This window comes from Staurois parvus, unplaced genomic scaffold (genome assembly GCF_062004578.1).
Source record: "Staurois parvus isolate SC_StPar_1 unplaced genomic scaffold, SC_StPar_1.0 ptg000525l, whole genome shotgun sequence".
Taxonomy (NCBI): domain Eukaryota; kingdom Metazoa; phylum Chordata; class Amphibia; order Anura; family Ranidae; genus Staurois; species Staurois parvus.
This window is the reverse complement of record NW_028318321.1, coordinates 9,412,728-9,429,520: the sequence shown is the minus strand read 5'-3', so window position 1 is coordinate 9,429,520 and position 16,793 is coordinate 9,412,728. Positions and strand designations below refer to the sequence as shown.

Sequence of the window (16,793 nt, the reverse complement as noted above, 5' to 3'; positions counted from 1 at the left end):
GTAATTCCTTAAATAACCTAAATCTCTTCCCAGGACAATTCAGCCCCTTTACGTTATAAGTGATGACTTGTAGTTCTTCCATCCTTTTTTTAAATCCTCTTTATCCTTTCCTTCCGGGGGTCGCATAACTACCCTCCTCCTCTTTTCCCTTGCTTTAATACCTCTCTCAGTCCTACAGAGTGTTAACCTTATTATCAGTTTCCCTCCCCCCCTTCCCTCCCCCCAACTTCCCCCCCCTCCCTCGCCATCTCTCCCTCCCTCCTTCTACTAACATTCAGGCCCAGTGATAGTCTAGGGCTATTTAACAAGTCTAATATCACCTTCCTCTCTTCCATTTATTCCTTGTAGCCTTTCTGGGGTTATATTTCCCTGCGACGTGTATTTTTTAATTGTTCCCGTTTGGGATCCTTTAAGCCCACTTCCTTTGGTACTTTTATTCTTCATATCTTCTGTGGGACACTTCTAAATTTTCATGAGATATTAGATATTATAACTCTATGACAGGGTCCCTTCTTTGCCTGATGAGTTGTCCTCTAGATTTCCTTCTTTAATTGCTTAATTAATCTCTCCTTCAAAGCCCCTGGGAATCCCCTCATCTCTCTCATCTTCTGTTCTTATATACCATTTCAAAATCAAGACATAGGGTGTAATAAAACATTAGTTCAATTCAAGATGCTTCCACTCACCCAATTCTCCCTTCCTTCTCTTCAGTGTGTTTCCAGCTTGCTACCATCCAGCTAGTTGGCTTTCAGCTGCTGTTTTCAGAGCGGTTTCCTGGGGGATTCCACAAGGTAGCTTTAGTTATATTTCCTTCCTTCCTTGAATCTTCTCCCATATGGGTGTCTGTGGTTCCTGGGTATGTTTAGAGCACACAGCCTCTCTCCGGTCCGGATATCCAGACAGTGGGGTACTCAGAAAAGCCGCCTTGTCCCTCTCCGCTCCTTGTGGGACGCCGGCCGGCTTCCTCCTTTCCCAGCGCTCCTTTGCGGCTGACCTTGTGGTCACGCCGCTCTCCTGTCTCCACGGAAACCCGGCTTCCCGGCTCTCTCACTTGCTGAGAACCGGGTCTCCTGATTGGCCAGCAGCTCCCCGCTCTCCCCGTCTCCGGATCGCCGCACTACCGTCGAGGTCCCCACGCTCCAGGTACCTCTTATCTCAACAAATCCCCCACTCGGATGGGGTTCCTGGGGAGGCTGGGTGGGGGAATTTTAGCGGAGAGCTTCTATCTCGTGCTCTCCGCCACTGCCATGTTCAGGCTCCGCCCCTCCAAAAGCAACACATTTTATCCTTAAAGTGTTAATAAACCCAGGACCCTGCATTCACTATATCTGGTCTATCACAGAACATAGAACATGGAAGTGCAATTATTTTAGAGAATATAAAGTGCTAAATACCTCCCCTCAGCAGTTAGAGCAGTCTTGTGACTTCTATCAGTGTCCAGCTGAGCACTGGTTAAAGCTTGTAGAAGGAGTTTTCATTTTGCTGTAGGAGGATGCAGAACCCCTGACCTCTGTCTGGTCAGTGCTGATTGGCCCTGTGCTGATCACATGCACTCTACCAAGAAAAAAAAACCTAACAATACACACCAAACTGAGCATGTGCAGAGTGACTCCACATGATATGTCTCATCAGAAGATAAGAGGGGGACACTGGAAAAAGGGGAGGATCATAGAAGTCAGGAACAAACAGCGTTTTTACACAATGAAGAGGATTAACCCCTTAATGAGTATAACAAGCATGCTTTACTGCATATACAGACTGATTTTACTGTTGTGAGTTAGGTACACTTTAATAAAATAGTCATCGAGTTCCTGTCAAGTGAATTTGCCTAGACTAGGGGTCTCCAAACTGCAGTCCAAAGGCCAGATGTGGCCCTTTGATTGCCTTTATCCAGCCCTTGCAGCACTATTCCTTCCACTGACACAAAAGGCAGGGCACTATTCCCCCCATTGACACCAACAATGGCATACTATTCCAACCAATGACACCAAAGACGGGGGACTAATTCTCCCACTGACACCCATTATGGGGTACTATTCCTCCCACTGACACCAATGATGTAATTTTTTTTACTCCCACTTACCACCAAACCTATGGAATTGTTTACTCCCATGGATGCCTGGGCATTTTACTCCTACTGGCAACAATCCAGCCCACCTACTATTTGAAGGACAGTAAACTAGCTCTTTGTTTCGAAAGTTTGGAGACCCCTGGCTTAGACTGAGATGATTTCATCTGTCTGCTGCAGGCAGGAGAAAGCATTTTCCCCAGAACACTGTAACTTTGTAGCAAAGAAGAGGCTGCAGCAGTGGGCTGATCTGTTTGGGTCATTTGTGAGCACAAACAAGACCTGTAGTGGCACCATGATTTACATGACTTGTCATAGAATATATTCATTGTCTGGTTTGCCCTTGAAAGCCATTCAGCAGTCGTTTTCCAGCACAATTCAGAAAAATAAAAAAGACTTGACTCATTGTAAAAGTCAATTTCTGTTAAAGAGAAAACAATGTTTTAATTTAATAGGTTTTTTTTTTTTTTTAGTTCTTAATAAGTTATTAGTATGTAAAAATATACATTTTACTTATATACTTATTTCAATTATACATTTTCATAACTGTTAAGATATTTAAAAAGAGGTAAATAAGATATTTAAAAAGAAACAAAAATTACTTGAAACAATGGGGTTGATTTATTAAAACTGGAGAGTGTAAAATCTAGTGCAGCTTTGCATAAAAACCAAACAGCTTCCATTTTTTTTTTTGTCAAAGATTAATTGAAATTCAAATATGTGAAAAGGATCTGAGAGCAATAGTTCACCTCACTAAAAAAAAAAAAGACAAACCCCCCCAAAAAAAACAATTACAACTTATATAATCCTGACAACAATAAAATTGTATACAAAATCACTATTTCCTTTAAAATGAATTCATTTTTTTCCTACAGCTACACTGGCAGTCGTGTGAACTCCAACATGGCGATAGCAGAAATAAAGCTGCCATCTGGGTACATCCCAATAAAGGCTAGTGTCAAACAGGTAAACATACTGATAGGTTTTTGTTGGCAGCCCTGCCATGACAAAACATGACATTTCACATGCTTCTTTTTTTTTTACAGCTGTCAATCAACAGAATAATCAAGAAGACAGAAAGCCATCCTAACAAAGTTATTGTCTACTTCGAAAAGGTAATTTTTATAACAAGTTTCTGAGTGTAGGATTGGTAAGAAAGTATGAGTGAATTATATGACATTAGAATATATTGCTTCACAATATCTACACACAATTAAAAAATCTGCATGAGAAAAACTATTTGTCATGATTGTTCCATGGTCTGCATACAAAGCTAAGAAAAAAGCAGCAGACTATATGGAGTGACGGGATGACAGCATGAAGACAACTTAACTGAACACACTTTTGACTTACAACGAACTAAAAGATTATCCACCCCAGTTTCCTATAGTAAGTAATATACACTGCTCAAAAAAATTAAAGGAACACTTTGAAAACACATCAGATCTCAATGGGGAAAAATATCATGCTGGATATCTTTACTGATATGGACTGGGTAATGTGTTATATAACACATATTACATAAGGATGCCCCAGCATTTGATGGAAATAAAAATTATCAACCTACAGAGGACTGAATTCAAAGATACCCCAAAAATCAAAGTGAAAAAATGATGCAGCAGGCTTGTCCATTTTGCTGAAATTTAATTGCAGCAACTCAAAATAGTACTCAGTAGTTTGTATGGCCTCCACAGGCTTATATGCATGCCTGACAACATCGGGGCATGCTCCTAATGAGACAACAGATGTTGTCCTGGGGTATTTGCTTTCAGATCTGGACCAGGGCATTATTGAGCTCCTGGACAGTCTGAGGTGCAACCTGCTGGATTCGGATGGACTGAAACATGATATCCCAGAGGTGTTCTATTGGATTTAGGTCAGGCGAGTGTGGGGGCCATTCAATGGTATCAATTCATTCATCCTCCAGGAACTGCCTGCATACTCTCACCACATGAGGCCAGGCATTGTCGTGCACCAGGAAGAACCCAGGACACACTGCACCAGAGTAGGGTCTGACAATGGGTCCAAGGATTTCATTACAATACGTAATAGCAGTCAGGGTGCCATTGTCTAGCCTGTAGAGGTCTGTGCATCACTCCATGGATATTCCTCTCCATACCATCACTGACCCAACACCAAAATGGTCATGCTGAACAATGTTTCAAGCAGAATAACATTCTCCACAGCTTATCCAGAACGTTTCACATCTGTCACATGTGCTCAGGGTGAACCTGCTCTCATCTGTGAAAAGCATGTGTCCAATGGCAAATCAATCTCTATGGTGTAGGACAGTGAACACAGGTCCCACTAGAGGATGTCGGGCCCTCAGGCCACCCTCATGAAATCTATTTCTGATTGTTTGGTCAGAGACATTTATACCAGTGGCCTGCTGGAGGTTATTCTGTAGGGCTTTGGCAGTGCTCAGGATGATGTTCCTCCTTGCACAAAGGAGCAGATACCAGTCTTGCTGATGGGTTAGGAACCTTCTACGGCCCTGTCCAGCTCTCCTGGAGTAACTGCCTGTTTCCTGGAATTTCCTCCATGTTCTTGAGACCTTCTGGCAATTGATGTGCCATCCTGGAGGAGTTGGACTGCCTGTGTAGCTGAAACTGATTAACAACCTCCTCTGCTACTTACCTGACCAGATCAACATCCCAGGAGTTTAATTAACTTGATGCTATACTCTGATTAAAAAGTGTCCCTTTAATTTCTTCGAGCAGTGTATTTATTCCAAGAAGTGCTTCAAAGAAAAGCAAAAGATGAACACTGATCAGAAAATTGATTACATTGTGGGTTGGTGCATTGTGTTTGATTATCTCTCCTCTCCTGATATTGCCAGGTTATGTTGGGGAATTGGTGAAATAGTGGCCAGCAGTGAATATACATTTTTGAAACAGTCAACTCCTGACGGCCTTATCATTTTGTCACAAAAAGAGAAAAAAAATTGTATTTGGGTGGGCTAGAGGGACTTAGAATGTAGTGAAAAGGCAATTAAATACACTACATGGACAAAAGGTTGTGGACAGCTATCATCACACCTATGATATGAACTTAAAAAACATTGCATACCCCCCTCCTCTGGAAAGGCATAACACAAGATTTTGGAGAGTATATATAGAAATCTGTACCCATTCAGCAAAATGAGCATTTGTAAGGTCTGGCACAGATATTGAACGTGAAGACCTGGCTTGCAGTTATTCTGATTCATCTTAAAGGTGTTTGATAGGGTTGGTCAGGACTGAGTACCTCCACACCAAACTCTTTAAGCCATGTCTTTATTGACCCAGCTTTGTGCACAGGGGCTGAAAAGAAGAGGGCCTTCTGAAACTGTTGCTACAAGGTTGGAAGTCTTTTACATCTGTAAAATTTGCTTGAAAGAATGTGAAAACCTCAGTCTCTACATTACATATTATATAAGTAGGAATAAATAGAATGGTTATTGCAGTTTTAGTCCTCATGCACGCTGGACGATTTTACAGCGTCAGTTTTTGGCTTTTGAAGTTTTTTTCTACAGCCAGTAAACCCCTCAGCATGTTATCCTATGTGTCCATGCACACAGACTGTAATCAGCATTTTTTGCCAGGGACGTTTTTGGCTGGAAAAAAAAACAGGACTAGTGAGTTACTAGATGAGTTTTTTAGCTGTGCAAACACTCTAACGCTGAAAAATGTGGTAAGACGCAGTAAATCGCGGCAAACCAGCGTTTTTGGACTTCTTCTGACTAAAACATCTAAAAAACACAAATGTGAAAAAACACGGTAAAATGCTGCTAAACGCTAATACAAAAACGCTAAAAATGCTGTAAAACTCACATTTTTAATGTGACTTTACACAGCTAACGTTACCAGCGTTATTAACCTCCTCCCACCCGCCATATAGTAAAATGATGGGCGCAAGGTGGTTCTCTCATTTTGGGAGGACGTCATGACGTCCTCCCATTCTCATCGCGCATGCGCAGCTCAGGGAGCGTGCAGTGCGGCAATCGGCGGTGCGCTGTGTCCCTCGGTCGGCTCGGCCATGTGATCAACTGTGTCCAATCACAGCTGATCACATGTAAACAGGGAAATGCCGGTTATTGGCATTTCTCTCCTCTCGAGCTGTCACGCTGACAGAGGAGAAGAGAGGAGCCGGTAATCGGCATTCCGCGGAGGGGACATGTACACTGATCATCAGGGCACTGATGATCAGTGTGCCCTGATGATCAGTGTAGCCCTAGCAGTGCCACCTGTCAGTGCCCATCAGTGCCAGCTGTCAGTACTCATCAGTGCCACGTGCCAGTGCCCATCAGTGCCACATCAATGCCACATACTGTATCAGTGCCTACCAGTGCACATCAATGCCACATATCAGTGCCCATCTGAGCTGCCTTTCAGTGTCACCCATCAGTGCCAGTCAGTGCCACCTATCAATGCCAATCAGTGCCACCTATCAGTGCCAGTCATTGCCATTTATCAGTGCCAGTCATTGCCGCCTATCAGTGCAATTCAGTGCCGCCTACCAGTGCGCATGAGTGCCGCCTATCAGTGCCCGTCAGTGCCGCCTATCAATACCGCCTATCAGTGCCATATATCAGTGCCATATATCAGTGATGCCTGTCAATGCCCATCAGTGCCACCTACCAGTGCCTCCCCATCAGTGCCACCTATCAGTGTCCATCAGTGCAGCCTATCCGTGCCCATCACTACAGCCTCATTAGCGCACATCAGTGAAGAAGCAAAATCACTTATTTACAAAATTTTATAACAAAAACTAAGAAAACTTTTTTTTTCAAAATTTTCAGTGGTTTTTGGTTTGTTTAAGAAAAATGAAAAAATCCAGAGTTGATTAAATACCACCAAAATAAAGCTCTATCTGTCACAAAAAAAATAATAAAAATTTCATATGGGTACAGTGTTGCATGACCGCGCAATTTTCATTCAAAGTGCAACAGCGCTGAAGGCTGGAAATTGGCTTGGGCAGGAAGGGGGTATAAATGCTCTGTAGGCAAGGGGTTAAAATGCCCAGTGTGCATGGGGCCTTATGGAGAATGTGTTCTATGTAAAATCCAAGCCCTAGCCAAGATTTCTTTTGGTTTGGATAAAATATGGGAAGGTTAAAACCTCGGTCAACTTTTTATTTTCTCTATTTGGGAGATTGCTCCTCACTTCCTGTCTATATGATGAGTTTCAAGCAGAAGAGAAGAGTCACATACAGTATTTATAAATCTCACATTTAAAATTTCTGTTTTTAATTTTCTGAAGACTAACCGAAGCTGGCCTTTAATTACTGCTTGTATAACTACGCAATATAGTCTAAAGAGCAATGCTTTGTTACAACCCATGACACCCAATCAGCTTCCACTAGCTTAAGGGCTTGTGTGTATGGGTTCCGGGTTTGTGTTGATGGCACCATTTTGACATCAGTTTTAGGTGCTTCTGTATTCATAATTTAATAATGCAGTGTAGGACCTTAACCTTTTTTTAACACCCTTCCCCACAAACATTACAAATATTTTCATTAATAAGCATGAAATGCCATTCTCTCTCCAAGTGGTGGTACCTGGTGTGGACCACCTCCCTTTCCCTGCAGGATCACCACTGCATTGACAGGTGCATTTAAACTGCAGTTGACCTCCTTCTGATCTGCATTTTATCTGCTTCAGGCAGGTTTTGCATTGTCATTAAACTTGTATGGAAATGCAAATCCTGCTTGAAGCTAATAGAAGCCCTTTAACAAAGGCCCTATAAAAGTCAGACTAATGCGTTCCAAATTCTCATGGGTGATATTCCACCCTGATCTTTGATGGGTCACTGTGCCTTACTGCATTGTTAATAAAGTCCAATTGAACCCTATTGTACACAACGTACAACATTCCAGTCGCAGTTTAACAAGGGGAGCCCCCCTCTGCTGTGGTGCGGCATGCCCCCTTTAAATCAAAGCTAGGCCAATCCACTCAGCAAAGCTCATGAGTCCTAGGGTTCAATTAATTATAGGTCATAGAAATGGAATAATTGAAGTTGTACAATAGTAGTCACCTAACAGGCCTTGTGACATTTCTAAAAAGAAAATCTGATATAATATGATCAACTGTGGGTATAGGATTATAACTTTTTTTTTTCTATGGTTGAACTGGATGGACTTTTGTTTTTTTTCAGCCAGACTAACTATGTAACTACATATGATGTGTACCTGGATGTACTGTATATTTCAGGTCAGACCTCAAGACATTTACACATTTTCCCATTCTTGTTCTCAGCTTACCAAGGACATACAGAATTTTAAGTTCTCCATTGAACAGGATATTCCTGTGAGCAATCTTCAGCCGGCCACTGCCAGGATCTTTGACTACTATGAGCCAGGTACCCTTCTTCTCGGCATGCTTTTACCAGATGACCCATACACAGATTAACTTGTGGAAATTGGGGTTTGCTGAACTAAGGAAATTGCATGGGGGGGTCACAGATGTAGGGATCCTGCCAGTCCCCACTTTGTATTATGGGCTTCCTGACCACGCTAAGCATGAAAGCAGTTCTGGACTAGCATGGTCTGTTTGCACAACTGCTCTTTCTAATGGGACCTATAGGACTTTGTGCCAACCAGGGCTTGCTGTTAGAAACCACAGGGCCCCATACAGCCAACCTGACAGGGCCTCCCCCCAAAAACATAGTTTACTGTGCTTCTGTTATGAATGAACACAGTGAATGATCGGTATCGATCATTCAGTGTGTTCATTCAGGAAAGAAAGGGGCTGGTAAATGCGACATATTTAGTGGACCCTTCCCCCACTCTTCATCCTGAAGGATCCCATTGTGTGCTTGCACTGCAGGAATAGGGGCACTCAGGGGAGCCTGGGCAGCAGGGGAAAACGTATGGTGCACAGTGAGGGTGATGGGTGCAGCGGGGGGCAATTACTAAAACCGATCACCTGTATGGGTCTCTCTGTAGCTGCTGAAAGCCAGCAGAAGGGAGAGGAGAAGAATCCAGCTTTCAGCTGCTGCCATACAAGGAATTGATTCCAGTAATTGCCCCCCCGCTGTGACGATCACGCTTCCTGCCCACACCCGGTTTATCCAGCTGCCTGGGCCCCCCTGCTGGCCTGGGCCCCATACAGGAGGACTGGTGGTACCCCCTTATCTACAGCCCTGGTGCCAACACATGGCATTCTAGTAATCATCTGCATTAAGCTGCATTACTGTGCATTGTGTAAAGGCAGTCTATTAATTTGAGTGAGCTCCCTAAAAAACACACCAAAAAAGGTGCAGGTACTATTTTTTTAAATTCAGTGAACCACTATAGTGTTTTACCATGCATTCCGTTGCACTACAGTGCACTTCTGTTGGCAAGGTGTGTTGGCATGCCATTAAAACATTAACTCTTACAGAACCCAAATAGCAAGGGTTCTAATCCTTCACTGATCTAGAAAACCTTTGAGCTGGACATACACTTTAGGCTTCTGCACATTCCACAAAAGGAGATTTAGATTACATTAGGTATCAGGGCTTTCAGGGTGTGTTTAGGCTCCGGCTCTCTCCAAAGATGGGATCTCCGGGATGATGAGGCCCGTTTCTCGTATGCTTCAACTTGTATAAGAGCAGTGTGAACATCAAGCTTTTATAAAGCATTTGCAGAGCTTTCAGCAAGCTTTTTTGAAGCTTTAAAAAGTACCATTCAGCTCCAGTTTATAAATGTTGAACAAAGATCTTAACGGGATCCTAACGAGCTGCTAGCATGCTTCAGCACTACTTGAAGTTTGTTGAAAGTCTGCTGAAGCCTGCTAGCAGTTTGTTTAAAGTGACAATCAGCATTCCCGTTACGATCTCTCTATAACATTTCCAAACATGAGCTGAATGGTGCTTTAAAGGCTTAGAGAAGAGAAGGCTCCTTAAAGCTTGCCAAATGCTTTGCAAAAGCTTCAAGAAAGCTTGCTGTTCACACTGTTCTTATATAAACTGAAGCCCATGTGACATAGATCTAAAGGAGTCACTTCAAGGTTCTAATATTATAATTCTGCAGAATGTGTAAACACCTAATGGCATTGGTTTTGCTGGAAAACAATTGTGATGCACTGCCGGCATGCACTCAAAAATAATGATTAGTGTGTAATAAGGCATTCTGTATGTTCATATTGTATAATAGCCTAGTATAATGATACGCCATGAAACAGAACAGCCTACAAAACCTTCCCTTCTGTTCTCACCCATATTTATCTCCTGTATTCTCTTCCCAGCATATTCATGTGTTAGCATCACACACAGTCCCTTCATATAGCTAAAAATCCTTCATTTTTACTATCTAAATATATTATCTTAATTATAGGCAAGCTGGGGATTAGGGTGAAAACAAACACTTGATATACAATATGCATTTCTCTTTCAGGCGATTCTGCGGTGACAAAGTATAGCGCCCCCTGCAGTTCAAGAGGTATGACATGACAATAGCAACCTGGATATTGTACCTCCATACACAAAATAAATTTAAAAAAAAAAAGCTATATTCCCATGTTTTGTGTAAGAGTAAGATCATATTACTTGTCAAAAAATGTAGGATATGCAAGTAATGGTATGAGTCTGATTCTGAAGTGATGACACATGATTTGGAGATAAGGTGCTCTAACACGCTTCTCACTCGTGAGATGGTAATGTTTAAATTATTAAAATTTTATAGCTTTTATCATTGGCTTCAGACCGAACAGACATCTTGGGCAAGACAGTTCACCTTACAATAAAAGCTCCAGGATATTAAAAGTAAGAGGTTTTTAGAACCTCTAGATCAGGGGTCCTCAAACCTTTGAAACAAAAGGCCAGTAAACTGCTTGAAGGCTAGACTGTGACCAGTAGGCATAATAAAGAACACCCTGATATTGGACATTATTAGGACTAAAATATGCCTTGGCCATAGTGGTCAGTATAAGTAAAGAATGCCCCAGCATTAGTGGTTAGTGGATAAATAATTGGCCAGTATTGGAGGACAGTGGGATTAATAAATGCCCAGACTTCGGAGGTCAGTGGGTGTTATAAATGCCCAGGCTTAGTAGGTCAGTGGAAGTAATAAATGCCCAGGCTTAGCAGGTCAGTGGAAGTAATAAATGCCCAGGCTTTATAGGTCAATGGGAGTAATAAATGCCCAGGCTTTATAGGTCAATGGGAGTAATAAATGCCCAGGCTTTATAGGTCAATGGGAGTAATAAATGCAATGGTGTCAGTGGTCAGTAAGAGTAATAAATACCTCAGCAACAAAAGGTCAATGGGAGAAATGATTTCCCATCATTGCTGGTCAGAATATAGCACCCCATCAATGGTGATCAGTGGAAATAATGGAGACCCATGACTGGTGGTTAGAGGGAGAAATGGAGATCCATGACTGGCAGTTAGTGGGAAAAATGGAGGCCCATGACTGGTGGTTAGAGGGAGAATTGGAGATCCATGACTGGTAGTTAGTAGGAAAAATGGAGGCCCATGACTGGTGGTTAGAGGGAGAATTGGAGATCCATGACTGGTAGTTAGACGGACAAATGGAGGCCCATGACTGGTGCTCAGTAGGAAGAATGGAATCCATAACAAGCGATCAGTGGGAGGAATAGAATAAGGTGAAAATATCTCAGTCTGCTATGCTATTCAGGAGACATGATATCTTTTTCAAACCTCTTGAATCCTGAATGATGTATACATCTGGACAAGTTCATGTGGCATGACGGGATATTACACCAAAAATACTGTACATGATATGCCCCAAAGAAAGAGATGAGAGAGGTTCAAGAGAAGCTTTTAGAAACAACTGCAGAATGTGAAATCATTTTTCAGTGGTAAATTATACTGTATGTTAAATGGAAAGTATCTTACCATTTTTTGTATATGCATTGTGGGGATGGGGGGAAACAGGCTTCAGAAATAGTCTTGAGAAAAGAAAAGCCTGCTCTTTCTTCTTTCATAAAGCATAAAAGTCTCAACAGAAAAAGTTGCACTCCCCTAAGCATGACAAGGTAATTCTCATCTTACTCTTGTTGTTAATCTGGTCCTCCTGCTTTTTATCAGCCATAGAGAGCCTTCTTCCTCTCTGAATTATTACTCCAATATACACTCTCTGAACTCACACCTGAACATAATAGGGAGGGCCGAAGGGGAAGATTCTGCCATCGAAAATTCACCACTTGTCAGCCCTGTCCTGGCATGTAACAGAGATAAGCTTGATGTAAATAGTCTGATCAATATATGTTCATGTTTCAAAAACTGTTTTTTTACATATAATTTGTGACTTTATGTGGGCATGAAGTGCAGCCATATATGATCATTGCATGTGCAGGCTGTGCTTTCTGCTTTGCAGACTACACAGTGGTTTTGCTGTACTGCTTCTTCTCACAATGCAAACTTATTAATCAGCTAACTTATTGAAAATAAAGCACTCCCTGTGTGGCTGATGTCTCATTTCAATAGTTGTAAACAGCTGGAAGTCATTGTAGTAGATTATCTAATGTGGCAAATCTACAAATCTCTACACTGAATGCAATACTAAAAATATGTAAAAATGTCAATGGCATAAAAAAGTACTTTTGGGTAAATACTAGAATAATAGCCGATATAATAAAAACAAACTATGCCTTCCCCATTTAAAGTTATTCGTTTAATCCCCTACTGTCCACCATTAGGATAAGATCCTCTTGCTCACCTATAAGTCCTCATGCACACTGGACGTTTTTTACAGCAGCTGTTTTTGGCTTTTTTCTACAGCCAGTAAACTCCCCAGCATGTTATTCTATGTGTCCATGCACACAGACTGTAATCAATGTTTTTTGGCAGGGGCGTTTTTTGAGTGGAAAAAAAAAACAGAACTAATGGGTTTCTAGAGGAGTTTGTTAGCTGTAAAAACACTGTAACGCTGAAAAACACAGCAAAATGCGGCAAACGTTTTTTGGTAAAAAAAAACCTCTAAAAAACGCTAAAAACTCAAACGTGGCATTACACCACTAAACGCTAATACAAAAACACTAAAAACTCATGTTTTTAACAGGACTTTACACAGCTAACGTTACCAGCGTTATTAAAACGCCCCGTGTTCATGGAGCCTAAGACTCTTCATGGCTTGGCATCCCATTATCTGTCTGAACTTGTATCTACTTACTGCCCCCCTACCTCTGCTCCTCAAATTCTGGTCTTCTTTGTAATCTCTGAAATTCACTTCCAAGGACCATCAGAGAGTCATTTTCTCTAAACTCATTCTGTCAGGAATGGACTCGCCACTGGTGGTGGGACTCACCTGCCTTGTGGGCTGCAGTACCAGTGCTGGCCAGCGGGTGCTCTCAGCAGCCAGAATCTCACTCCTGCAATCAAGCCATCACCTGAGGCTGATTGCAGGAGGTGTATTTAAGCAATGGCCAGACCTGCAGTCAGTGCTTTGGTGTTGTTTCTCATGAGCCCCTGTACCTGGTATCCTGTGTTCCTGCATATCTGCCTATCTGATTTGTTGCTGACCCTGTTTTGATCCTGACCTCTGCTGACTTCTCCTGCCCTGATCCCTGGCCTGTCTGACTTCTCTTGGATACCCTCATTGGATCTGATCTCCTGTTACTGACCCGACTATTCTGTGCCTGCTGCCTTGTACTGCGCTGTCCCCACCGTTACCGACCCGGCCTGTCGGCCGGTATGCTTCTGCTCAGCCATCCATCCGTCCTGCACGTACCCATCCGCCTCTTCACATCAGGCTCTCCTCCAGAATATACCTTTGGCAGATCCCTCTACCACGGGTGGGTGTACTCAGGGGCTCTGTCTGCTCCAAGTCCATCCCCACCATCAGGGGCCCTGGTGAACAAGCAGACTGGGACTTAGACTCTGCATCTTATTCCGTGGGTTGCTAGAGGTACCGCCAGACGGTGCATTACAGACCCATACGGCCTACCTGATCATTCCACCTCTCCAGCCCTGACCACGCCTGTGTTCCCACACATTTCTGGTCATACCCGGATCCCTGACACATTCAAATCAAATCTAAAAACTTTTTTTTTTTAGACAAGCTTTCACTTAATTGTTCTTTTTTCCATTGCTTTTTATTGTGTATTTCTTGTGTTTTCTTTGAGACGCTACCTTTACAGGTGCTATATAAAATAAAGTTTATTATTATAAAAATATACCCTGTGCAATGCTTCATTGTGGGGACGGGATTATAAACATTCACCCCTTTGAGGGCCACCAGCTGATATTTAATGCAGCTAATGGTTATCAATTACAGCTGACACTGATAGCTTAGATCATATGATGCTACTTCAGCTACTTCAGCTATGATATAGTGATCACATGCAGCCTGGAGGGTTCACTGATAAAAATCAATGCCTACAACCTGCAGATGAACATTGCCGCCTTCTGGTGGCAGTGTTAATCTGCTTTTCTGTATGTTTAATGCTGTAATTATTGAATTTTTTCCTTAGATTCTTCTTTTACTCTGCTCAAATGAAAGGAACACTTTGAAAACACATCAGATCTCAATGGGAAAAAATATCATGCTGGATATCTATACTGATATGGACTGGGTAATGTGTTAGGAATGTAAAGATGCCCCAGCATTTGATGGAAATGAAAATTATCAACCTACAGAGGACTGAATTCAGACACCCCAAAAATCAAAGTGAAAAAATGAGGCAGCAGGCTAGTCCATTTTGCTGAAATTTCATGGCAGCAACTCAAAATGGTATTCAGTAGTCTGTATGGCCCTCATGTGCTTGTATGTATGCCTGAGAACATCGGGGCATGCTCCTAATGAGACGACGGATGGTGTCCTGGCCGATTTCCTCCCAGATCTGGACCAGGGCATCACTGAGCTCCTGGACAGTCTGAGGTACAACCTGGCGGCGTCGGATGGACTGAAACATGATATCCCAGAGGTGATCCATTGGATTTAGGTCACTCGAGTGTGGGGACCATTCAATGATATCAATTCCTTCATCCTCCAGGAACTGCCTGCATACTCTCGCCACATGAGGCTGGGCATTGTCGTGCACCAGGAGGAACCCAGGAACCACTGTGCCAGCGTATGATCTGACAAGGAGTCCAAGGATTTTATTCCGATACCTAATGGCAGTCAGGGTGCCATTGTCTAGCCTGTAGAGGTCTGTGCATCCCTCCATGGATATGCCTCCCCAGACCATCACTGACCCACTACCAAAGCGGTCATACTGAACGATGTTACAGGCAGCATAACGTTCTCCACATCTTCTCCAGACCCTTTCACGTCTGTCATATGTGCTCAGGGTGAACCTGCTCAAATCAGTGAAAAGCACAGGGTGCCAGTGGTGGACCTGCCAATTCTGGGGTTCAATGGAAAATGCCAATCGAGTTCTATGGTGCCAGGCAGTGAGCACAGGTCCCACTAGAGGACATTGGGCCCTCAGGACCCCCTCATGAAGTCTGTTTCTGATTTTTTGATCAGAGACATTCACACCAATGGCCTGCTGGAGGTCATTTTGTAGCGCTCTGGCAGTGCTCATCCTGTTCCTCCTTGCACAAAGGAGCAAATACCAGTCCTGCTGATGGGTTAAGGACCTTCTATGGCCCTGTCCAGCTCTCCTAGAGTAACTGCCTGTCTCCTGGAATCTCCTCCATGCTCTTGAGACTGTGCTGGGAGACACAGCAAACCTTCTGGCAATGGTATGTATTGATGTGCCATCCTGGAGGAGTTGGACTGCCTGCGCAACCTCTGTAGGGTCTAGGTATTGCTTCGTGCTACCAGTAGTGACACTGACCCTAGACAAATGCAAAACTAGTGAAAAACAGTCAGAAAATATGAACAGAGAAAAGAATGCCAGTGGCCTCCATCTGTAAAACCATTCCTGTTTTGGGGGTTGTCTCAGTGTTAACCATCTAGTGCATCTGTTAATTTCTTTAACACCAAAGCAGCTGAAAATGCTCTCTCTGCTACTTATCTGACCACATCAATATCCCAGGAGTTTAATTGACTTGATGCTATACTCTGATTAAAAAGTGTTCCTTTAATTTTTTTGAGCAGTGTATATTTGTATGCATTTGTCATTCTATAATAAATGTATAGGGTAAATTTGATTAAAACTATGTACCAAATAAAAACCTTATGTTTAAAAAAGTTATAAAAATTAGGTGTACAAATTATTGTCAAATTAGCCAACTATGACTTCTCGACACAAAAAGGTTTTTTTTTTTTACAGTTTTGTTTTCACCGTACAATTCTGAGAATCACAGCTGCTGCTGAGGACAGTAACAGAAAGGATGCTCTTGTGTTGTGTCACCATGTTATAACTAATCTACTGTATCTTTTTCATTTTCAGATGACATTCGATATGCATAAGAAACAATATTTGCACAGAAAGACAACTTGCAGCCAAAACTGTCAACGCAGATGAAGCTAATAAATTTGAGTTTAGACAACAGCACAATGATAAACTCACAATTGCTAAAATCCGTGTAGTCCAGACAGTCTGTAAATCCTTGTTATTCACATCACATATTTTTGATTCAATCCTAATCTAGGTTCTGTTTTATAGTTGCACTCAGTTGCCACCTACTCAACTCACTTTTTTTCTTTTTTTTTCTTCCTAAGCTTTTCGTACGCCATGATAAGTTTTACAGCACAGCAGCAAACTATATGTAACATTTAGGAAATACACCAATTTAAACATTTCTTAAATACGTCTACGGTTTTACTAACAAACCACACATGTATTTTTAATGTTTTATGTTTTTGTATTATTTGGGCATTGCAATAAAGCCTGCTGTGTTGTACTACAGAA

At 42.3% G+C, this 16,793-nt stretch overlaps 1 protein-coding gene across 2 annotated transcripts in view; it reads left to right on the top strand.

The window, feature by feature from the left end:
- The window catches only part of LOC149451731 (alpha-2-macroglobulin-like), a 141,504-nt gene extending 124,711 nt beyond the window's left edge, over positions 1–16,793 (top strand). For both annotated transcript variants that reach the window (XM_089690324.1, XM_089690323.1), the window contains exons 32-36: positions 2,944–3,034; positions 3,115–3,183; positions 8,304–8,406; positions 10,424–10,468; positions 16,332–16,793. In XM_089690324.1, the coding sequence (XP_089546450.1) occupies positions 2,944–3,034; positions 3,115–3,183; positions 8,304–8,406; positions 10,424–10,468; positions 16,332–16,351 (328 nt within the window). In that variant the 3' untranslated portion in view covers positions 16,352–16,793. The remainder of the gene's footprint in view (positions 1–2,943; positions 3,035–3,114; positions 3,184–8,303; positions 8,407–10,423; positions 10,469–16,331) is intronic.